This window comes from Haplochromis burtoni, unplaced genomic scaffold, assembly GCF_018398535.1.
Source record: "Haplochromis burtoni strain Fernald_Lab_line unplaced genomic scaffold, NCSU_Asbu1 Contig_494, whole genome shotgun sequence".
NCBI lineage: Eukaryota > Metazoa > Chordata > Actinopteri > Cichliformes > Cichlidae > Haplochromis > Haplochromis burtoni.
Window position 1 is genome coordinate 287,131 of NW_024582855.1, and position 24,221 is coordinate 311,351.

Here is a 24,221-nt window from a genome sequence, read left to right on the forward strand (position 1 = left end):
GTTTACAACTGTCCAGTGACCACAAGTGAGCCTGTAGTCCGGTTTGGCCTCATTTCATCCATATTTACTGACTGTTAAAATGATGAAATAACAACAAGATTACAACTTGTCTGTGGTTACATTTGAGGAATTAAATTATATAATTATATAAGCTACATTAAAGTAGCTGTCTAGATTGCACAGTCTTTGATTTAATTATTTAGTTTTTGTTTTGTTTTATTTAGTAGTACAAATTTTACAAAAAATAATACAATTACGGGGGAAATTTGGGGAGTTATGAAGTCTGACAAAAGAAATTATTTTTAAAATGTAAAAAAAAAGAAAGAAAAACATTAGTAGATTTAACTTGATCCTTTTTTAACACTGGTGCAGCTGCAGCATAATGACTGAGATCAAATGCATTTTTCTGACTTTTCTGTGGAGTCTTGTATTATGAACAAACAGTGCTCATGAAAAAATAGTATGAAGAAGATAGATTTAGAGATGTGTGTAATTTATTTTGTCATGAACTGTTTGGTCTGTCAGTATCACTGGAAAAAACTGCAGAGACTTACTTCACCTCGGTAATTTAATTCACTGAAATGAACTGAATCTGCAGCATCATCTCACTGTTTCAAAATTATCATGTGACCGAGTCTTTCTTACAGAAAAAAGTAGTCATGTAGATTATTTGTAATGTGTATTAAATAAAATAAAATAAAGTGTTTGTCACAGTTAAGTTTAACTAAAGCAGCAGACATTTAAAATGTTCTTTTTTTCACGTTTTAAAACAAAAATCTGACTCCCATCTAGCCGGGCTCCCCAACCCGCAGGGTTGATGGCAGATGATAGAACTACTCACTGTCCTTCTGCCTTCACATCAGTGAATTTTAAAGGTTCTTCTGCGAGTACCTGCAAAACTCCTTGATGGAGTTTGATCCTGAGCAGCTAAACTTTAAACTGTCTTTTAATAGATGTTGTATATTTTTAGTGACATCTTCTGGTTGAAAGTTTGCTACAACACCCAGCAGTTTAGCTCACATACAAACCTCAAGCACTCTTAAACTTGAGTAATAAAATGAAAGAATAAATATATGAATTTTGTATTTTAGCAATAAGTAAATGTTATTTTTTTGCACATTCAGTCACCTAAATCATCTCTTTCCTCCCAATTCTGATTCTCAGTTTGAACTTTAGCAGGTTGTGATGGCCATGTCTATGTGCCTAAATGCATTGATTTGCTGCCATATGATTGGCTGATAAGATATTTGCATTCATGAGCAGTTGAATAGGTGTACTTATCAGAGTGGCTGGTGATTGAATATTATACGTGATTTTGGTGTGCAGTTGTGAATCGATTTACTAAAAAACTACAAAAAGCATGACATGATTCTCTTGCACTGTTGCTCATGCTGGTTTATGAAAAATGATATTTATTGATTAACATAATGTGATCTGCACTTGTGATTTGAATGCACTGAAAAGGTTTATCTACAAAGTAACCTATGCTGGATCAGTAATCACAGGCACTCGGGAGTCCTACCTTTTTTTTGTATAAATGAAATCAATGTTTTTAGTGTTTAGCGTGTGCGCATGTGTGAGGGGAGGACAGTTGCACTTGAATCCTGGATTGTGAGAGCAGCTAAAATAAAGAAAGACGCAGTAAAAGGTTTGGTAGCATTTCAGAGAATGACTCTTCCTGTGAAAAGTTGATGATTGACAAGTCATTCTTTTCTTCTTACCACACCTAGCTATTTCAAACACTTCCCTGAGTCATAGTTTGAAGACACTTGACAGCGTCACAAGCAAACAAACAAGCTCGATGAGTTTTGTTATGAGCCAGTAACATGTTGGTTCTTTTTTCAAACACTGATGAAGTAACAGGGAGGCAACTAGAACTGAACGAGCTAATGACTGGGATCAAGTCCATCGTGTTTTTGACCATCCTGAACTGTCGGTGGATAAAAGGAGTTGAGTGAGGTGTTATCTTATGCGTACATATGCATAATACCTTATTCTAACCATTATAACTAACCATTATCATGGTAGTTATTATGAATGGATCTAAACATACCAGGAAACAATATGGCAGGCTAAAGAGAAACAGTTCATTCTGTGGGCGTGGAGGCAGAAATCTAGAACGCCAAAACTACATGTTCTAAGAGAGACTTCTTTTTTCTTCTGTTATGAAGTTTGATTCAGCAGCAGGAATATGGAACTGAGCAGGATAATCGGGATCAAGTGTGTTGTTCTGGCTTTTCTGTGGACTCTTACAAATGGAGGTGAGTGAGGCTGCCATGACTGTCATTAACACAGGTGTGTTTCGGGTCATGTTGGTTTTTATTCAAAGAAAAAATGAACATGCCAGAAAATTAGACAAGGATTTTGAATTACAATAAGAAATGTATTAATATTTTGTTTGTACTCCTCAGAAAGTTTACATAGATGGTTGTCTGAAGGAGGTTTTTTTTACTTTGATGTTGCTTGACTAGTATTTTGTCTAGAAATCCAGTCTTCTGTTATGTTCCGTTATATAAACTTTAATGGCAGAAATTTCAGAGATATTTGTGCCCAAAGACATTTTTTTTCTCGCATTTGTGTTATTTTGTATGTGCATCATTCATTAAGAGATGCCAGTGAGACCTGCTATGATGCATAGTTCAGATATGTGACACTGACAAAAGACAGAAGACCAAGCTGCAGCTGGAACAGTTGAAGATTTTTGTTGGCAGTGACCCAGATGGACAAGACAAGAAAAGGGTACATCAGACGCTTAGGTTGACACAACGTTAGAGACTCAAGTCTGAGATGGTTTGGACACATGTAGAGGAGGGATAAGGGGTATATTGGACAAGCGATGTTGAATATCGAGCTGCCAGGCAGGAAGAAAAGAGGATGAACATAGAGAAGGTTCACAGATGTAGAAAGAGAACATTCAAAGGAAGATGTGGAGGATATGGTGAGACAGAAGCAAAGGGAGCAGCTGAAAGAATCATTATCTATTCATCAAATTTGGAAAATCCTTGCGATTGATCTCTTGTGCATCATTTTTGACGTGTAACTAAATTTTAAACACTTAAGATAACGTTTTTTGAATAGTGATTTGCTACAAAGTCCGAGTTCCTATTTACCAACCTTGTTAGTGTAAACTTTAAAAATGGTATCACATGAGAAATGTAGTTTTTGAATTTGACCTTTGTGCCGGCGTGCATTCCAGCTGTCACATACTTTTGTTTTCTGTGTGGGAAAATGTGGAGTATGTAATGTTGCTACCAGAGTGACACATCTTTCAGCTATATCAGACTCAAACAGCATTGTGTTTATATTCAAGCAACCAGCTTGGTTTTGTATTTTCATAGTGTTTAATGCAGACACCAGGTTTTACTGGTGGAAAAACTAACTATTTTTAATTTAATTGTTGGATTTCAGAGAAATGTCCTCTAAGTTGAACTGTGTTGGGTGTCTCTTTGTGTTGCAGATACTGAGGTGTCCTGTGTTTTCCAGGAAAGTTGCATCTTACCCTGCAGTTTCCTGGGTAGCACTGATGCAGTTATTAGCTGGAGTCTGCTAAAGGCAAGACATGTTTCCATCCTCTCCTACAACTCCAAACAAGACCAGCTTACACAACAGGATGAGCATTTTAGAGGCCGGGCATCATTATTCAAAGACCAGATATCCAACGGAAACGCCTCACTCCAGCTGACATCAGTGGAGTTTCAAGATGAAGGCAGATACAAATGTGCAACAGGGGGAAACAATGATTCATTTATCAGCCTAAAAGTGGACGGTACGAGAAACATACAGAAAACACAAGACACTTTTTTTTACTATATATTTGCATGAAGATATATAGCAATCTTTGTCTTATAAACAAAAAAACATTTCAAGACAAAATAATTTTTTTAGAGTGAATAATTCATAAAGTATATTTTTTATGACAGCTCCAGTCCGTGAGGTCAACATTGAGAAGGCAGAAAACAGGATCACCTGCAGCTCTGAGGGGATCTACCCCGAACCTCTGCTCACCTGGTCCACCAGCCGTCAAACCGTCTTCAGGAGCACAACCATAGTCCAGCAGAGTGGACCGAACAGAGAACTTTATAACATTAAGAGTTCTGTCATATTCCCTGACACCAAACATGACTTCACTGATATGACCTACAGCTGCACTGTCAGCACTCGCAGCAACAACAAAACAGCCATTTTGTCAAACCGCAACCTGAAAGAAGGTAAGTGTGTTTTAAGATTTGTGGTCAGTCAGTCAGACTCTTACCAACCAAATAAAAAAATGTTCTGCAAAAATCTTCAGAATTTTTTATTAACAAAATACATATAATAGTTATTTATAGTTATTTATATTGATTATTAAATAAGTAAAATCAACACTTTTCATTTGTGTATGTGCGTGTTTGTGTGTGTTTGCTACAGGCATCGCTAAAGCCATGGTGGCAGGCGTCATCATGATTGCGGTAATCTTAGGCCTGATACCGATATGCTGCAATAAATTTAACAGTAAGGTAAAGACAAACAAACAGATATCAGGAAGGGTATCTACTTCTGAAATTTGGGGATCTGTTGTGTTGATGTGTTGAATTAATAATGCAACATTTTAGATGCACCAGAGCTGCTCAGTGCCAATGAGTGTGCTGCCTACAGTGGAAACAGGATCAATGGAGTTGCAGGTACAGACAGGCACAGATGTTGCAATGAGCCCCCGTAATCTGACCAAACTTTACTTAGAAAGTCCAAAATTTAATTCAAGCCATTTTAATTCTTTAAAATAAATAAATAAATTAATTAATTTATAATAATAATAATAATAATAATAATAATAATAATAATAAACCCTTTCGTTTCTTTTGCTTTTTTTTTTTTTACCTTTTCAACTATGTTTCTGTAATGTTTGAAGTGTATATGGTAATCTAAATTCTAAACCATATTCTGTTTTTTTTAAAAATAAATAGTCCAACGTTGATCTTTTTTTCTTATAAAAATGAAACAAAATCCTAAAATAATGTATTTCTATGCTTTAGCCCAACATGTGCAAGTCCAAAGCCAAAAAAGTAACAGCACAGTGGAAGTATTTTAAAATGTTTAAAGTCATATGAAAAGGAAAACGTTCACACGATTGTATGCAACCCTTTAAAAATGATATTAAACTTATACAAAACCCTTTTTAGTACATGATTTAATAGCTGTACTACTTGCTATAGAACTAATATAAACTCTTGGATGACAAACTCTTCTTCAGTCCCATCAGGCTCAGCAGGTTCCTGATGCTGCAGAAATATCAAGTCAACTCGATTTGGTCCTGACAGAAAAAACTTCAGAGGAACTGAAAACACTGATTGCTCCTGGGTAAATCTCTCTCTCGCCCGCTCTTTTTAATCCAGCGTATCTTTGGTTTGCTTTTTTGTTTATTCTTAATGTAATTCAGGACAGAATTCTTTATAATTTCATTTTGCAGTCACGACCATGAGGGAGATGATTTATTACCAAAGGCAGCGGCAGAACCCACAGAAATGTGAATCCTGTAGAAACACGGCCTCAGACAACGTGACCTCTCCATTTATTAAATGATTTTTAAATGTATCTGTTAAATGTACCTGAGTCAGTATCATTAAATGATGCTGATACACTCTGATGTCTTTTCTGTTTTCCATCAGTGACACTAATGCTCACTTTGCACATGTTGGTGAAGTTCGTTGATATTTTGAGGTTGAGATTACAGCGTATGGTTCCTCCTCTACCTCATCTACTTGATAAAATGATACAAAATAATTAAGCAGAAAGAAAATGTCACTCATTATATTTCATGACGCATAAATTATGTGGCACGGTGGTTAGCACTGTTGCCGCACAGCAAGAAGGTCCTGAGTTCAATTCACCATCAGGCCGAGGTCGTGTGGAGTTTGCATGTTCTCCCCATGTTTGCGTGGGTTCCCTCCGGGTACTGCGGCTTCTTCCCACCATCCAAAGACATGCAGCTTGTGGGGATAGGTTAATTGGATAATCCAAATTACCACTAGGAGTGAATGTGCGAGTGAATGGTTGTCTGTCCCTATGTGTTGGCCCTGCGACAGCAGACTGGCGACCTGTCCAGGGTGTACCCCACCTCTCGCCCTATGACAGCTGGGATAGGCTCCAGCGCCCCCCGCGACCCTGAAAAGGATAAGCGGAAGCGAATGGATGGATGGATAAATTAAAATGTTTACTTGTATAGTAGTTTTAGTTGTTTTGTTTTTTTGTTTTATTAAAAAACACAGTTTTGAAATCTGGAGGTTGTAAGCAGCACGTCTTCAGTGTTTTGTAAAAACATTCACAAATATTAAATGTTTAAGACCTGACTATGATTTACTGTTTTATTATTTGTTGAAAACTTACTTGCTTTTCTTACTGCTAACGTTTTTAGGGACTGTCACATGGTGTTTGTTGTTAATGCACCTTTTGGAGCTCTACACCTTCATATAGTGACTTTATAAACTTTAATGTTTGCATTTAGAAGCATTAGTGCCATTTGGTTGTTCGTACTCTTACTGAGCTCATTCGAGACTACAGCACTTGCAGTAAATGCAGTCATCAATACTGAGTTTATTGTAATGCCCACCCTGCTTACCGACTGGTGAAGGCTCTCATGCTCACAGTGACACCTACACATAACCTGATGTTAAATAGCAAATTTGGTTGTATTTACTAAAACAAAAAAGTAAAATAAGTTTGACTTTACTAAACATATTTTTTAGTCTTAAGTACAAATTTCCTTTATTAAAGAAAAAGTTTTCTTATAACAAAAAATACAGTCCTGTCAAAACTTCATCTGATTCTGCATTTGGAACATTTTTTAAGTCAAGTGTAAATATGATTTTGTTTTGGAGGCTATGAAATGATCGAAGTTCAATTTAACTAAAAAATTTGAGATATAAGAATGTGCTTCCCGTCAAACTTCAACAAACAACCATTATTCCCATAACGTGCAAATATTGACCTAAATGACAGAAGAAAGAAGAAGTCCAATGAACAAAAAGTAAACCTTTATTGAAGCTGAAAAAAGTCCAAAATAGCAAAAAACCAGCAAAAACAAACAAATCAAAGATGATATCCACAAAAACACTGAAGGGAGATAAATTGGGAGATTTGGATGGTGGAGACACGGTGGAGTCACCACCCGCTGTGAGAAGAGCTGACATTAACATAAATACCAACTAACGGAGAACTGAAACAAATAATTCACAAATAAGCTGAAATCATGCACTGAATTCAAAACCCAAACCAATGTCATCAACCGAACCCATAATAAGATTTATTACTTACTCATTTAAATATTAAATTACAACAGCTGTAATCATTGACAACATAACGGGTATAATAATTTACTATCTAAGCCATTTAAACAGGCAGAGCAGGAAGTCCACTGGGGAGGATAAAACCACCTCTTATCAACATTACAACATGCGCAGTAATCGATGCTGCAATCCTAAAGAGGCAAAGTTTGAGATTTCCTCATAGCTGCTTGCAAAGAGCTGCAACAAGTTGTGATTCTTTTTCTATGAAGCAAGAGAGCAAGAGAGGACCTGCTTTGCACTCTTAAACCTTAAGAAGCACTGAAGCTTCCCATTCACCTGTTGCGTTCATGCACTGATGCTTCACAGTGCTTCATTTGCTCTAAGGTGCCATCAAGTGGACAATAAATGTAAAACAGGCAGAGTGATTACAATGACACCATGGCTTTGGTGTGAATGTATGACTTAATGATTTTTGTGAACTTCTAAATAATTCTGACCTTTTAAATATGCTGTGTGTGTGTTTATGCTACAATAGCAGGATCAAAAGAGAAGATTAGGAAAAAAGGATGCAATGAGTTTGTGTTACTGGGTTTGTGACTGTGCTTATGTTACTTATAAAAAGTGACTTTTATTTCATTAAAAAAAACTTTTCCACAGTGCTGGGCTTCAGGCGGTTTCTTCTTTTTCAGATGATTTCACCTGCTTTAGAAAACACTGGAGTGCAGAGATTTGTCTCAGGGAGCATGACTGGACTTGTTTAGGTTTCACCTCTTATCCATGAGGCTTCTTCAGTTCAGGAAGTTAAGTTATCCAGCAAGTTTTTTACAAGTTCGCACATGTCTCTCTCTCTGACACACACAACAGCAAAAGTTTGCTTACCTTGTCCTGTTTTTTTGTTTGTTTGTTTGTTTTGAGTGCCGTTTGTTGTTAGAGTGTGTTTAGTTACAGATGCAGCAGTTTGACGCTCTTCTTCTCTCATTCACCAACCTATCCCTCACCACAGCACCCGGCATAATAACCACTCTGATCTTAGTTTGAATAATAAAAGGAATAAAAATGTAAAAAGACAAACAGGAGGAGCCCACAGAGAGTCTACAGTGCTGCTTGGTCCTCGTCTGCAGGACTGTGGTGTCCAACCAACAGCACAGTTTGCTACCTAACATAAACAGGCTGTAAGTGACTAAATGCAATAACATAATTAGAATGTGTCCATTTCTTTTTGAAGCACAGACGGAGAAGCTTCTAATATGTGCAGTTGTGACGATGAGGAGGAGGAAGCAGCACTGTTTCATACAACAACAGCACATTTAGAAGTGAGCATCTCCTCATCAGCTGCTGCTTTACCAGAGTTAATGAAGACTGTGTTTTTAAAGCAGGGATCGAGCAGTGCTGCCAGTGATATGATGCTCATTTATTGTAAAATGTACAGCTTCTCCTTTAACCTCAGACTCTCTGGAGTATGGACAGTGGCCATTTCCTTCCTCCTCTGGTGCATGGTGCAGCTATGATAAAGGGGAATGACTTTTGGTGGCTCAACTGTGGCCTCATTAAATGAGGACAGCACTTTTAGACTTTCTAAAATATTTTTTTACTGTTCAGATGAGATGTTCTTATGGGACAACATCAGTGTGCTCCTGCAGGTTCCCTGGGATCATAACCATGTTGGAGCATATGGTATGTGCTGTTCAAATATGTGTATCCATCTCTTTAATCATCCTTAAGCCGGCTGACCTGTTTGCTCCAACACATGTGTCAGCGTCTCCTATAAAATCAGTGAACAAAAAGTGATTTATTCAAGTGTCACTGCAGCAGCAACTTAAACAAAACGGCATCAGTTAGAATATTGCAAAGACAAAAAAGCATATAATGCTTGCAGTGGTGCTGATAGAGGTTCACATATTTGCTGTTAAACTAACTACAGATGTCTTTGACACAGTGGCTGTGGGTTTGAATCATTATAGCGTATCTGTCCTTCACTACAGCTTTCAAAGCCTAAAGGAAATAATTTGCCAGTCTTGGAATGGCAAATATGAGGAAATGAGGTAAAATGCTCACATGCACGCCTGTCCTGTGCGAGAACATCAGTAGTGCTCAGAGCTTTAACAAGCTTTCTTTTTTTTCTTTCAATAACCAAGGCCTCATCCACCGAATTATTCTCCACTGATGACTACAAAACAAACAAACAAACACACAAATAATTCCATATCAGTTACAAATTTCACAATTAAAATATAAATTAATGTTGTTTAATACAAACATACCACACAATGTTACCTGAGCTGGTCTGGTTTTCATGGAGGGCTCTGTAATGTCAGATCAGGTGTTACTGTTGAGCTAAAACAACACTTCACCTTTAAATATACCGGAAATTAGAAGAAAGAAACTAGAACAAGGGATAAATGTCTTGCCACGTTTTTTATATTAATTATATAAATACTATTAATACTCATTTATAACTATGTGCATATTTTATTAGGTGACATCAGCTGAAAATGTTTCCATACGGGTGAAATTTCACTCTGGATTACTGCGATCATTTCCTGAATCAGTCACGTGGTAGTGCGGCTTGTGAGGCTTCGAGCGTCATATGATACAAAGTACAACCCTCAATAAAAACGAAAGTAATTTCTGCTCAGTACTCGACAGAGAGGGACTCGTCTCTAAATGTTTTTCTTATTGTTTGTAACTCGGAAACTCGGTTTGCCGTTGATTAGCAGATGCCTCTTCTGCACGTTAGTGCAGGTGAAGTTACAAACTGTTAATATTAATTATTGTAAGGCGTGTCTCTGTGCTGACCTTGAACATTCAGGCGAAGTTTGATTAGCGTTTTCCTCATTCTCAGTGCGTTAATATGCACTACCTGACAGACCGGCTGGGTGAGTTTGAGATCCTTCAACATTAATGCGCCTGCAAACGGATAAAACAACAGGATCATGGCTGGGAACAACTGCGCAGTGTTTCTGGTGCTCCTGACATTTACGTGGACTTTAACCGGAGGAGGTGAGTTAGCCATTTACTACACACACTACCTTACTCCAGTGTAAACAGAAGTCACCTGGTTTTAATCTGAAAAAACTACTCGAGAAAACAAATACCAGGAAGTGCAACGAGAGAAACTCCAAAAAAAGCTGAATGTGTGAGGAGAGGCAGAAGTGTCATAACCAGAAACCAACAAATGTCTCCAAGACAGAACTTAGAAATAGAAAATGAACCTTTATTTGTGCTGAGGCAGCAGTCTACAAGGCAGGAGACAACTGAGAACACAGCCCGAGAATAATATAATAGAAACAAACATGAAATAAGACTAAATCTCGGCAATGTAAATGACAAGAATAGGAACAAACTAAGCAGAAAATATAATTGCCAACACAATAGCCAATGATAAACTCAAAACGTTGGGTCACAGAGCAGGATCATGACAAATAATGTTTGTGATTTATTTTCCTTTATTATTAAATATTATCACTCTCAGTGAAATGGGAATGTGGTTTAAACAATCAGTTTGTATCTACATCTAAAACCTGCTGGTGACAGGAAAATAGAGAATATACGGTAGATCAGGGCTGGCTGTCACACTTCAGAATCAGAGAAACTTTATGAATCCCAGAGGGAAAATCAGTTGTCATAGCAGCAAATATGCAATAAACAACAAACACTCATAGAGTAATGATAAATAAATATAAAGATAAATAGATGAATATAGGTATAAATATACATACAGTATATATTAATATAAAAGGACAAGTATGTGTGTCGTGGTGTCCAAAAGTGACAGGGTGTATTGAGGTGGGATTATTCTGGTCCACATGTGTGGATCTGACCCACGTGAATGATTTAAAGAGTTTGATGGCAGCAGAAAGGAAAGACCTCCTGCAACGTTCCCTCAGACATCGAGGAACCTGTTGCTGAAACTGCTCTTCAGATTACCCAGTTTTTTATGGAGGGGGTGCGAGTCATTGTCCGTGATTGCCAGCATTCTGTCACCGATCACCTCCTCCATGGTGGCCAGCTTTATGCCAAGAAGAAACTCGACCTTCCTGATGAGTTTGTTCAGTCTGTTTGCATCCTTTGCTTTGATGCCTGCACCTCAGCACGCCACAGCACAGAAGAGAGTGCTCACAACAACAGACTAATCAAACATATAGAGCAGCCTGCTGCATACATTGAAGCATCTGAGCCTTTGTAGACCTGGTCTGGGCCCTCTGACCACTGGTGGGCCCGGTGGCGCCAGTGTCCGGCAGCCTCACCTCTGTCAGTGTGCCCCAGGGTGGCTGTGGCCATCACCAGTGTGTGAATGTGTGTGTGAATGGGTGGATGGCTGGATGTGTAAAGCACTTTGGGGTCCTTAGGGACTAGAAAAAACACTATACAAACAAAGGCCATTTACCATTTACCATAGTAGAAAGCAAAGCCGGCTCAGTCCCTTTTTGTAGGCAGCGTCCGTGTTGGCAGACCACTCCAGCTTGTGATCCAGTTGAACTCCCAGATGCTTACAGGATGTGACTATTTCAACATTGGTCCCACCACTGCAGACAGGGGAGGGTCAGGATCTGTTTCTGCCAAAGTCCACCACCAGCTCCTTTGTTTTGGTCACATTCAGCTTCAGGTGGTTCACGTCACACCACCTCACGAAGTGACCAATCAGTCCTCTGTACTCCTCTTCCCTTCCCATCTCCACACTTCCAATAATGGCCATGTCATCTGACAAGTTTATGTGATGTACTTGAAGTCGAATGTATAGATGGTAAAGAGGAAAGGGGACAGAATAGTTCCCTGGGGTGCTGCTATGTTCCTGTTCAGACTCTCTGACACACAACTCTGCAGCCTCACAAACTGTGGTCTGCCTATCAGGTAGTTGCTGATCCAGTGGAGCCTCCATCTGCATAGCCTCCAACTTCTCTCTCAGCTGGATTGTGTTAAAGGCGCTAGAGAAGTCGAAAAACATTATCCGAACCGTGGTGTTGGGTCTGTCGAGGGAGGAATACGCTCTCTTACAGAAACATCTTTTAATAACAGTTCCTTTAATTAGATTGAAGTTCAGAGTTCTGACTCGAAATGAGCGTCCTTTACATTTTTGCTGTTATTGTTACAAAAAGAAATTAAATTAGTTATCGATGGGCTTTTCAGTAGAAAATGGAGATTAAAAAATGAAGTCTAAGTTTTATTTTTTTCAAATAGAGACATCAGTAAGTTTAGAAATGAACACGTTCTCATACTGCTTATATTTAAACAATGGATTTGAACCAGTAGTAATGATTGTGAATTATTCCCTATGGGAACTGAAATGACAGAATTTATGGTGCTCGATCTTTGGGATCCACATTTTAAGGTTGCTGGTCTTGGTCCCTGTGCCTCACTCAGAGCCACATGAGTCAGTCATGACAGATGTTTTCCTCTGGAGTCACAGGGACACAATCTTTCTAAGATCAGTTTTGGACAACACAACAAAGCAATGTTTCCATGTGTCGGCTCAACACGAAACCTTCTGCCAACAAGGAAACAAACAAAAACATCCCTGCCTTTACATGCCTCACTCTAAAAACATTATCACACGTCTCATATTTTTAATAAATCAGGTCAAAGGTCACTTGGTAAAATAACTAAAATGGTTATACAGAGAAACCAAACTACATACACATTTAAAATGATGCGCTGACTTTGGCATCACTGCTGTAAATTAAATCTGTTCTTAAGAACTCTAAAAGATTGTTGGAGAACCTGTTTAACTGAAACCAAGTTACTGTTTTTCTGGAGTCAGCTGGAAAGAGCAGAGACATTAGCCTGTGGTACAGGGAAAGTCTTCAGTCTGCAGTTTACAATTCTTGCTTTGTAATTTACTGTATTTTCATGTTTAAATTTATTGGGCTCCTGATGATTTTTAGTTTTAGATACTTTTCTGTTTTCAGCCTCCGTCTTGATGTTTATTTGTCTCTGGTGTTGCTCTCAGTTTTGTCTGAAGTCCTTCTAATGTCCGTCTGAGTTTTCCTTGAATGTCGTCTCATTCATCCATCAGAGCCTCCTTTAAGTATTTTCTTTCCCTATTTCCTGTTTTACTTTGATAGTTGTCTTTTGCTTCTTGCTTTGGTTCGTCCATGAACCTGTGATGCACATTCACTGCACATTTCTCTTTGACTCCATCTTTGTATCTTTGTCCCTCCCACTAAATCTGAGCTAATGGGGGAAAAAAGACACAAGCTGGGAGGAGAAAGGAGTCCCCAATCAATGGCTTGTATAATTCAGAAATTATCAAATGAGGAATTGAAACCAGTCGACGTGGCATAGTAAGATTGTTTTCAGGGTCAGTAGTAGTCTGTACTACGGCTGTAGTCCTGTCAGCTCAGAGTCATTTGGTGGTGGAGGAAGGGTTATGTTATTTCTGGGGGACTACTAGGTTTGACATTTAATTCTATACATACATTTGCTTATCCCACTCTCAATAAAACATTACTTATCAGCACCAATTTTCACTCTAAAGCATCTAAAAATGTTTTGAGCTGCAGATCTTACTTTATGATCATGTGTCTCTTGCTGTTGTTGCAGATACCGATGTGTCCTGCATTTTCATGGAGACCTGCATGCTGCCATGCAGCTCTGAGGGAGCCACTGCAGTCATCATCCACTGGTTCCAGCAATCAGCAGGAAACCGTTTTGTTCATTCATTCTATGAAGGCAAAGACCAGCTTGGACTGCAGAACCAGCGCTTCAGAGGCAGGACGTCACTGTTCAGCGACCAGATCTCCTCAGGAAACGCCTCACTCCTGCTGACAAAGGTGGAGGTTCAGGATGAAGGGAGATACAAGTGCTACACCAGCACTGAAAATGGAGTCAAAGAATCATTTATCAATTTAAAAATGGATGGTACGTGACACACAATGCATTCATTAAAAACATACATTTCTTTAAAATCTTTATCATTTTCTCCAAGTGTATGTATAAATGTTTCTACTTATATTCAGATATTTTTTGCAGAAATAGCTCTAGTTAAAATGTAAATAAAAACCAATATCATGTACCATGCATGTATGTATTGACTGTGAATAAAGTTTAAGGTCATGGCGTTAGATCTAGTTTTTACCAACTTGAATATATATCTGCAAGTAAAAGACCTGCAAAGAAAATGCAGCTACTGATGCAGTCCAGAAAATGTATGAGAATAAAGAAAAGCACTACAATTAGTCTTTTGATGAAACACTTGATTTAATGACAAAGATGTCCTGCTCATAAAAAGTTCAGTTAAAATACATCATTCGGTGTAGAAAAATCGAGCACTGGTAACACTTGACTATATTTCTCCTTTTCAGCTTTTTCACTGTACTTGCTTTATAAATGCTAAAAAAAAGGAACCCATAAAGATATGTGAACATAAACTGTCTTTCTTTTCTTTTTTCTGCAGCTCCAGTCCATGAAGTCGACATTCAGCGGGAAGGAAACACACTCACCTGTTGCTCAGAGGGGATCTACCCTGAGCCTGAGCTCACCTGGTCCACCAGTCCTCCCTCCAATGTGAACAGCAAGTGCAACACCAGGATGCAGGAGACTGAGCAACACCTGTACAACATCAATAGCTCTGTGACACCTTCAGACAGCGAAGCTGATCTGACCTTCAGCTGCACCATCAGCACTCGCCGTAGCAAGAGGAGTGTAACTTGGTCCTCCACCTCATCTAAACAAAGTAAGCAGTGAAGACAATAATGTTGTAATATGATGTACTGTATGTTAAATTCACCTTAATCCTAAAATGACATCAGATAATGTTTTGTCATACAAGAAGGAAATCCACACACAGTGTTGAAATCAATTTTAACTCTGCAAACCATGATTCACAAAATAGATGAATAATAAATTCACATTGTTTGTAATTGGAATTTAAAAAAATTAATTAATTAATTGTATAATTTTGGCTACATCTTGATTATTTTTGTGTAATTTATTCAGTTTTATCAGGAAAAAAAATCTCTCTGAACTCTCGAAAACTCATAAAATCTCATCTAGCAAATATGATGTATGAGTGTGATACATGATATGATCGGTGTTACATATGGGCTCAAATTGTGCTCATAAATATTTTGAACTTGTAAATCAAATGTGTACTGAGTCCTGATGAGAATTTGTGTGTGTTTGTAAAACACAAGTTACAGTTTTTTACAGTTTTACACGTAGTTTTTTGCTTTGTATCTGTAACCAGACCTCAACAAAAAACAATTTGTAACTTGTGTAATTATTTTTACAAACACAAATTCTCATCTATAGATGCACAGACATAAAATTGTCAGATATTTTGGTTTACAAGGTTACAAAACTCACAACTACAAAGTACAAAATATTTATGACCGCAATTTGTGTTACGGGGTCAATTTTCTTTAACATACATGTGCAATGCAGCGTTCTCACATACAGTTTAGACCTTAATCGGTTAATGATGAAGTTTAGTGTTATTTACACGTTTTTATCAAGTTTTATGCAGTTAAACAAAAACTCTGACTTCATTATATTCTAATAATATTATTCTAATTAAACCACATTCTGATGATAAAGCAAAAATAATAATAATAATAATGATATAGAGGTACTGGGTGCTTATCCCATTCAGAGCCATGATGAGGTTTGAGCCAAAAGACATTTTAAGTGATTCTGTTTCTTCTGTTTCAGGTAATTCAGGAGCTACTGTAGCAGGGGTGATTGCAGGCATTGTGATTACAGGGGCAGTAGCAGCAGTAGGCTTCGTGCTGTATAAGCACAGAAAGGTAAATAACTTTCTCCCTTCACTTTGCAGTTCATTTTGTTCATGTTATTTATACTGATTATGTTTTTTTTTTTTTTCTAAAGTCGATTCTTCAGAGCAACACCAACAAAACACATGCGTGAGTAAATCTTGTTTGAACTACACTAAATAAAAAATGACTTGTTTGAAAACAGTGTTATGGTCATGGAGATAAAACCAGATGTCTATAATGAATGAAGTTAAATTGCTGTCGAGTCCAAATGATTTAGTAATGAGTCAGACTGAAGCAACAACATCCATGACATGAAAACAGAAAATCAGATGAAGCACATTCAGATTGATGTGGTGATTTTTTTTTTTTTGACTGTATATGTTTTTTTATTATTCATAATGATGACATGTTTCCAAATGGTCTCTTTTCATCTTTTTGACAGTGACACTGAACTTAAGGTGGAGCTGAATAGAAGCTCTGCCACGGAACATCTGGCAGACCCCAAGCAGACCCCAGCAGCTCTGCTTCAGCCCTGCACTGAACCCTGCTGAGTGTTGGATCTCTGCTCAGTAAAGCAAAAACTTTCATAAGTGAAAAACCTGCTGAAAACGACATTCAAATGAGTTACTTAGTTACTCATACGTGCACTGAGGAGCAAGGACACTTTTTTTTAAATTCTGTTTTCGTCTATGCTGATTCTTGGTCATAACCCAAATATTTTGATATGCCTCCTTCTGGACCTTTGATTTTTGGTTGTGCAACACAAAGAAGAATGTTGCAAAGAAGAAGAGTCTCAGTCACAGAGGCAGCTTTGATTTGTTTGTCAAAAACTGCTGATAAACTTGAGTTTAGCTTCTAGCTGGTAGCTTTTCAACATGTGTTCTTCTACTGTGGAACGAAAAAATTATATTAAGCACTGCAGACAGTTTTAGATGATGTGAGAGATACTTTTTTTTCTTGTTATTTGTGTTTACATATGATTGATTTGTTTTATGCAGTTTAACATAAATGTAAATGTCTGAAACTGACATCCTGCACAGTGTTTACAGCTACCAACTATTTTCAGTCCTGAATGGGCTGAGATGAGGGACCGTTTAATTTAAGTGCAGCAGACATCATTTCAAACTTCAGAGATGATCAAGTTTGCAGCTGTTGTTTGAGTCATCTGGCATTTAATAAACACAGAGGGGAGACCGTCAAGCTGCTGGAAGAACCACGCAGAACATCTTAAGGTGGATTTGTACTGTATTGTAGTAAAAATACACTGTCACCAGGACAGGATCTCACCTGCTGTGTCTCGGAGGGCAGCTAAAAATAAAAGGTGGGTGAGAGAAAGACCTGAGGAGTGTAGAGGAATTTCTTTTATTCATGTATTATTTTACTGTATAATGCCTTGGTGCCACTGGGTTTTAGTATGGCTCAATGTCTCACACATTCATGCCATTAAACAGCCGGGTGATTGTTGGTGGAAGCAGACAAATCCACAGGAAGAGTCTTTTTGTCTCTTCAACAACTGTGAGAGGTAGCAAGGGAGTGTGAACCTTTCTTTGGGGGAAAGGCCGATGGTCTGAAGCAGCCATGTCCTGCTTTTTGTTCCTGTAGGAGGTATTTAACCCAGGGCCATGCTGGGCTCAGGGAGAGACACTGCTGACTGTCTGCCCCAGCGATGGCTTCTCTCACCAAGCTTGGCTTTTTGATCTTTTTTTGATTAAAGGATGTTAGCTACCACCCACCGTTTGTCTGCAGGCTTTATTAAATGGAAACTTCCACAACAGGAGCAGCAACTAGTAACTCGTAGGTTTCTTTGTGTCTTTTCAAATGCTGCCATCTCGAAAATGAATGTTTTGTGTGTATGTGTGTATATAATGCATAAGAAACTTAACTAAATAAACTACTTGACTAAAATATATTAAGAACAATTTTTTTCAGTCCATGTTTAGTAGCTGAAGATGGTTTCTGCAGTTCCTGCAGGAAGACACACACACAAAGACAGACTTACTCCAAAATGTAGTTTATTGGACCAAGGGAGGAACTACAGCAGTTTAGAACAATTAAAAACAATTAATTTAGAGAGATTTAGGACCTCATGTAGGTTACAGGCTTCCTATCAGTGGCCTTTACTTTTTTGAACACCACTGATTATATTAGAACCTTCTTATACTAACACAGCTGTGATGACGATTAGTTAAGATTTTTCAAACTAAGATATAACCATAGATCTTTAACTTTTTTAAAGCTTGTCTGACCAAAGTTATTCAAACATCTAGGTGAAGGCAGGTTAAATTAGATGAGCTTTGTTACTTCCTAGTGGATGAGAAGAGGTGAGTGAGGCATTACTGACTTCCGAAAAGACTAAACTTCATTCTCTAAACCAAATTCTCAGTGGCCTAAACTTAGTAGTTGAATAAAATCTTCTTTTGTCCAAACCTTAGACACTGTTCAGGGTCTTAGGCATAAATTGCAAAACTCATACTCTTTTTTTCAAAACCTTAAACACATGCTCAGTCAATAAACACATTTAACACTTGTATAACAGCTGTCATCTTTTACACACAGCAACGAACAATTGAACACGCGTGTTTCTAATGATTTAATCAGACCAACTGAACAGGATAAAAGTCCGTTTGAGGGGGGAGGACGACCAAGAGAAGTCATTACTGATGAAATTCAGGCAACTATTGCACACCATGTCCTTGTTCATGGAATGACAACGAGGGAAGCAGGATAAGGAGTTAAACCCAACCCTACTGTTACTGTAGGCTAGTAGTTGCCGTTGCAACTCTTGCAATATGACAATATGAGGCATGCTTTTAGAAAATGTGTGTAAACAATTGGGGAAAACTGTAATTGCAATGATCTCTTCACAGTTATGTGGTTTACATCTAAGAAAAACAAACCAGGAAACCTCTCGGTTCAGTTGGCGTGGGCACTAAGGTGGAAACTTTTTTTTTATTAATCCTTTATTTATCCAGGTAAAAATCTCATTGAGATTAAAAATCTCATTTACAAGAGAGACCTGGCATCATGGCAACATTCCTGCATACTTGCGTAGCGAGAGCTACATGTTCCTTAGAAAACTAGGTGGCAAACATCAGGCAGCAGTTCTTGTTGTACAACCAGCTGTACAGTTTTTCTTTACATGTCTTTCTTTACATCGTTTCTCATAATGCTTTCGTTTCATTATTTCCGTGTTCTCTGGCTCCTCCTGGAGTGTGGGAGCAGGCTATGTAGGCAGTAATTATGGTCTTAGTACTAATTAGCATTTTAAGCCAAAAATAAGTAAAATTAAATGTGACACAGTTCTGTTGTAATTAATTACCATCCTCCCTTCTTTGATATAGAGCTATTTGGACTGAATGCTATTCAGAGGTATTTAATACAGTTAGACACAACAACAACAATAATAATAATGATTGTTGTTGTTTTTCTTCAGCTAATTTATTTTAGCTGAAATGTAAAGTTTAGTGGTTCAAATTAAAACCGTGTATTTATGGAGCTGAACAGGGTAAATCCACTGATGTTCTGAAGATCTCCACGGGAGAAATGTTGGTTTCGTTTGAGCACAGCATTTCAGTTGACATCAGATTTCTGTGATGCTTCAAAATAGAAAAGTATGAAAAGCATTTAAATGGATTCTTCTTCTTCACTACTTACTGGTTTATTTTCTTGAGTTTTAGTTCATTTTTAAAAATTAATAATGTCTAACAATAAATCGCTGTTACCTTTTTTCTCCAGCAGGGGGTGCTGAAGTGACACTTTTTTACATATTGAGAAAAATAATCTTACAGTACAACATAACATCTAAATCATGGCCTGAATATTTTCCATAAAAGAATAAAACAACCTCAGAGGGAATTCTCTTCCTCCTGTATCACACCTGCAGAAATGACCTTGCTTAGTATACAGTGTCTGCTTTACAGCACTGCAGTCAGACCAGGGGAATCTAACATGGGATTTTTATCCTACAGGTTAGACATTATACTGAGTCAGTAACATGCTCCACATTATACCGAAAAGGGCATTTCTATAGCTTTACCTCTTCAGCACCTGGTCAGGAGAACCCAGGCCAAGGCTAACAGCAACGCCAATATGAATGACATTCTGCCAAACACTCGCCAAGCCTTAGACAGTGTCTGTGAAATGTTATAGAAACATTTCCTTTTTTGTGGTTCTTTTTATTCTTATTCACCCAACCATTTTTTGGGCAGCCGACCTCTTTGAACAGTTTAATTACATGAACACTGTGAGCAGGTGTTGATTAACTTTACCTTATTATGTCACAAAAATGTATTTAGATGAAGGGTGTGTTGTTTTTCACATTGAACACGCTACGCTGGCGTAAGCAACAGAACCAGCTGGGTCAGATTTCACCATCGCTGTTCACTCTGTTTGAACACTCAGGTAGTGTAGCATGAAAATGAGCAGGATGCTGGCTGGGATCAAATGTGTCGTGTTTTTGATGGTCCTGATTTTCCAGTGGACTCATGCAAGAGGAGGTGAGTGAGATGTTCTCTACACCTATTACGTTATTCTAGTATAAATGCAAATCAATGTCATGTTGTTTAGAAAGCCAAATAAAGGAGGAAATGTAATAAAGACAGAGACTCTGAGTCAAACTTAAAAGCTCTTAGGGCAAAACTCTCAGATGTAAATCTCAGAAAGGTGTGTAGACAAACCATGTTCTTTCTCTTTATTATTTATCGTCATTATTCAGTGAAGCAGGACTATGGTTTAAACAATGTTTGACTGCACAATAGTGAGTTTGTTCAAAGTGTCAGCAGTAAGGATTTCATTAAACATACACAAAGGCAAAATATATAATTATCAAACCCTCAGTGTAGCTGTGTGAAGTTTATAGTTAAAGGAAAAGTGTAATATAAATAACAAGGTACAAAAACAATTTCAAGTCAGGTTAAATGTCCTGTAACATATGAACATATGTTTATTAATAAACAGCAAAAAGAAAGGTAGTAGGGCCTGGTCTGTGGATTTATATCTATCTATCTATAGATATATATAGATATATAAATAATGCCATTTAATAAAACATGTTTACTGCATGTTTCTTACTTCCTATCTCTCATTGAAAAAAAATGCCCAAACTTCCAGGAAATGTAATTATTGGAAACGGACTGAATAACACTGAAAACATTCAGCGTGTGGGAGTGGAGGTGGGAATTTCACAAACTATACTCGTAGTATCCAAACTATGAGATCTATAAAATGGGAAGGTGGTTTAAACTGTGTTTGGATGTAGGCAGTGAGTTTGTGCTCACTGACAGGTCAGTGAAACATATTGGCTGAAGGAGAACCCAAATGTTGGACTTTTACAATGGAGAAAGTGTGTTTTTTTTTCACAGAAAAAACAGAACAACAGTGCCAACAATCCGGTTTGTGCTCTCCCAATTCCCCATGCCGTGATTCCTCTCTGTGATGCGTGGTAATGTTTAGTCCTCCTCGGTGCATGTGTTTAACAGTGTGCTGCTCCCTCCACACGTTTCTGTAATCACCCTGAAAACAAGAGATGCCATAATGAGTACCGTCCTATCCACCGGCCGACAAAACACATTAACCATTCCAATGCGACTATATGCGCTGAGCACTAACTGAATTCCAAGTTTAACAATCCCACACTGACTGCTGCTCCACTGCTCTCTTAAGTAGAGCTCCTTGATTAAGCAGATCAGCAACAAGTGAGTGATTATCCCAGGTGTGGGTGGCTCCAAGGCAGGGACTCTCCAGGCCTGGTGGGGCAGCAAAACTGACACAACCACACACGGTGAAATGAGGGACCAGGGGCAGATCACACCACAAACAACCATAAAGGATTAAGAAAGACGAATAAAACTCTTAATATTCATTAAACTCAAAAATAACACGTGATCTCTGGGTCACCCAGGCCCATGACATATTCTTTAAGTAATCCAGAGTGTAAAGAGCAGGAAATAGAGTTTGTAGCTGTCAGTGTTTGAGATTTTAAACCTATGAACACAAAAGCAACAAAACACATTTTATTTTGTCGCCTGTGTTATTTTTCTCATCTCATAGCTTTTTTTCTGTTTCCTTTCGTGAATTAATCTAAATGATTTAATTTATTATAATGTTAAAGGCTGGAAAACATGCACATATGACCAATTCATGTTTTTCTAAATTATGTTGAATAAAGACCGAGGGTGCAAAACTAGGACTGGAGTTTTAAAACATTTAAACTCTATAGATAATCAACAGCTAGAACCCGCATAATGCAATAAAACTGTGATTTAACATTAAAAAAATAATAAGACCTGCAGCAGGGATTAAAATTCACCCTACAAAGAATAAATGGAAACCTAAACAGGAACTCAAATATACTAACACAAAACTGCAGATTCATGACAATGTGAAACAGTCTGTGTTTCACTTTACTTATACTTCAATACTCAATAAATACTAGAAAACTGGAAATGTTTACGTTTTCAGCCTAATCCGATCTTTTACAAACATAAAAAAACTTGATGAATAAATGAAATAACTTAGCTAAGGGTCAAATAAAGCAAGATGCAGTATATATTTATCAAAAACAGTTGTCATGCCTGCTTTGAAAATTGTGTCATTAATGTTTTTAAGTTCTCTGCACAGCACAGAAAAAGATGACATTTGATGAATATCAGGAAATCATTTAATCAAAGTTGCCACACCGGTGCTGCATATTTGGGTTAAATTTTCCTGAACTGGAGCAGAAAAATGTTAAAAGGCTTTATTAAGAGATAAAAGTTTTTAATTCTGCAACATCAGAGGGCTAAACGCTGATGATGTGTCTCTACCTGTTGTTGCAGATACTGAAGTGTCCTGCATTTTCATGGAAAGCTGCATGTTACGGTGCAGCTATAGTGGCAGTGATGTAGTCATCCACTGGCCTCAGGTATCAGCAGGAGACCTTAATGTCCACTCATTCTACAATAACCAAGACCAGCTCAAACTCCAGAGTGAGCGCTTCAGAGGCAGGACGTCACTATTCAATGACCAGATCGCTGCAGGAAACGCCTCACTGCAGCTGAAAAAGGTGGAGGTTCAGGATGAAGGCAGATACAAGTGCTACACCAGCACTGACGGAGGAAACCAAGAATCATTTATTAACCTAAAGATAAAGGGTAAAAAACAAAATATATATATTTATTCAAGAAATTTCTCTGTTTTGTTTTGTTTTGTTTTGTTTTGTTTTGTTTTGTTTTGTTTTGTTTTGTTTTGTTTTGTTTTGTTTTGTTTTGTTTTGTTTTGTTTTGTTTTGAGAGATGCAGGTGTGGAACCAGGGCTCTGCCCCAAAGGGCGAACACAAGAGAAACAGACCCAAGATGGAAAAACACTGAACACTCGAATCATGACAATCATCACCCTCCCCTCAAAGGCTTCCTGCTTACAGAGCCGACTGTGAACCCAGTAGCTTTCGTCGGAGACATTGGATTTGAGGGGACAAGTTTCACCTTCAAGACATGAAATAGGATGGATGCGCACTGATCGTGGTAGCTTGAGCCTCATTGCAGAGGGGCTGATGACAGTCTTGACTTCAAAAAGTCCAATAGAATGAGGAGCGAGCGAGACAATGATTTGAATAAATATTTTTTGGATCACACTTGGGAGCGTGTATCTGGAAGCAGTCAGCATAGTGATGTTGCCGCACTTACTGGTTTCAGGTCCATCAACTGTGTCACATGTGATGCTGGACTCTATTCTTAAGAGAGAGGTTGGAGCCAAATGACGTTTTCTGATTCTTTCAGCTTCAGGTAATTCAGGAGCTATTTTAGGAGGAGTGATTGCAGCCATCGTGATTACAGGAGTAGTAGCAGCAGTAGGCTTCATGCTTTATAAACGCAGAAAAGGTAAATGACTTTCTCCCTTCCCTTTGCAGTTCAAATTGTTTATGTTTTTTCTACTGAGTATGATTTTTTGTCCGGCCCCAATCCCTCAGGGCAACAAGAACCACAAAGTACAGACAGTGATTCTACATACGTGAGTAAATGTTTTATGAACTACAGTATGAAAACTTGTTTGAAAACAGTGTTATGGTCTTGAAGATAAAACCAGATGTCTATAATGACTCTAATTAAACTGCTGCTTTGTCAAAAATATTTTATTAGTGTGTCAGAGTGATGTTCAACAACATCCATGACATGAAAAACAGAGAATCAGATGAAGCACATTCAGATGGATGTGGTGTTTATTTGTTTATTTTTGAACTGAACACACTGTTTTCCATTCATAATGATGA

General features: G+C 37.9%; 3 protein-coding genes across 5 annotated transcripts in view; all 3 read left to right on the forward strand.

Annotated features, from left to right (window-relative positions):
- The first annotated feature begins 1,756 nt into the window (after window positions 1-1,756).
- LOC102293063 (V-set domain-containing T-cell activation inhibitor 1) lies at window positions 1,757-5,928 on the forward strand. Of its 3 annotated transcripts, none has more exons than XM_005947064.3 (8): window positions 1,757-1,959; window positions 2,172-2,261; window positions 3,458-3,766; window positions 3,921-4,208; window positions 4,408-4,496; window positions 4,593-4,661; window positions 5,231-5,337; window positions 5,447-5,928. In XM_005947064.3, the coding sequence occupies exons 2-8, from the start codon at window positions 2,192-2,194 to the stop codon at window positions 5,505-5,507; spliced, it is 993 nt and encodes a 330-aa protein (XP_005947126.1). In that variant the 5' UTR covers window positions 1,757-1,959; window positions 2,172-2,191; the 3' UTR covers window positions 5,508-5,928. The 3 variants fall into 3 exon arrangements, with proteins under 3 accessions (XP_005947126.1, XP_005947125.1, XP_042069821.1); XM_005947063.3 differs by having other exon boundaries at window positions 1,759-1,949; window positions 5,447-5,927; XM_042213887.1 differs by having other exon boundaries at window positions 1,760-2,261; window positions 5,447-5,927.
- A 3,959-nt stretch (window positions 5,929-9,887) lies between these two features.
- LOC102292563 (CD276 antigen) lies at window positions 9,888-17,883 on the forward strand. The gene is made up of 6 exons (XM_005947061.3): window positions 9,888-10,262; window positions 13,803-14,120; window positions 14,656-14,934; window positions 15,912-16,006; window positions 16,089-16,123; window positions 16,419-17,883. Exons 1-6 carry the CDS (start codon window positions 10,196-10,198, stop codon window positions 16,525-16,527), a joined length of 903 nt encoding a protein of 300 aa, XP_005947123.1. The 5' UTR covers window positions 9,888-10,195; the 3' UTR covers window positions 16,528-17,883.
- A 2,460-nt stretch (window positions 17,884-20,343) lies between these two features.
- LOC102292034 overlaps window positions 20,344-24,221 on the forward strand; it is a gene marked incomplete in the record, with an annotated part of 19,239 nt that continues 15,361 nt past the window's right edge. Inside the window, 4 exon segments of the mRNA XM_042213885.1 lie at window positions 20,344-20,472; window positions 22,792-23,106; window positions 23,731-23,832; window positions 23,922-24,018. Of these exon segments, the coding sequence (XP_042069819.1) occupies window positions 20,388-20,472; window positions 22,792-23,106; window positions 23,731-23,832; window positions 23,922-24,018 (599 nt within the window).

Coding starts and splice junctions, on each gene's coding strand:
- LOC102293063 (XM_005947064.3), top strand. CDS start 2,192: ATGGAACTGAGCAGGATAATCGGGATCAAGTGTGTTGTTCTGGCTTTT. Junction 2,262..3,457: donor GTGGACTCTTACAAATGGAG/GTGAGTGAGGCT, acceptor TTTGTGTTGCAG/ATACTGAGGTGTCCTGTGTT. Junction 3,767..3,920: donor TATCAGCCTAAAAGTGGACG/GTACGAGAAACA, acceptor TTTTTATGACAG/CTCCAGTCCGTGAGGTCAAC.
- LOC102292563 (XM_005947061.3), top strand. CDS start 10,196: ATGGCTGGGAACAACTGCGCAGTGTTTCTGGTGCTCCTGACATTTACG. Junction 14,121..14,655: donor TATCAATTTAAAAATGGATG/GTACGTGACACA, acceptor TTTTTTCTGCAG/CTCCAGTCCATGAAGTCGAC. Junction 14,935..15,911: donor CTCCACCTCATCTAAACAAA/GTAAGCAGTGAA, acceptor CTTCTGTTTCAG/GTAATTCAGGAGCTACTGTA.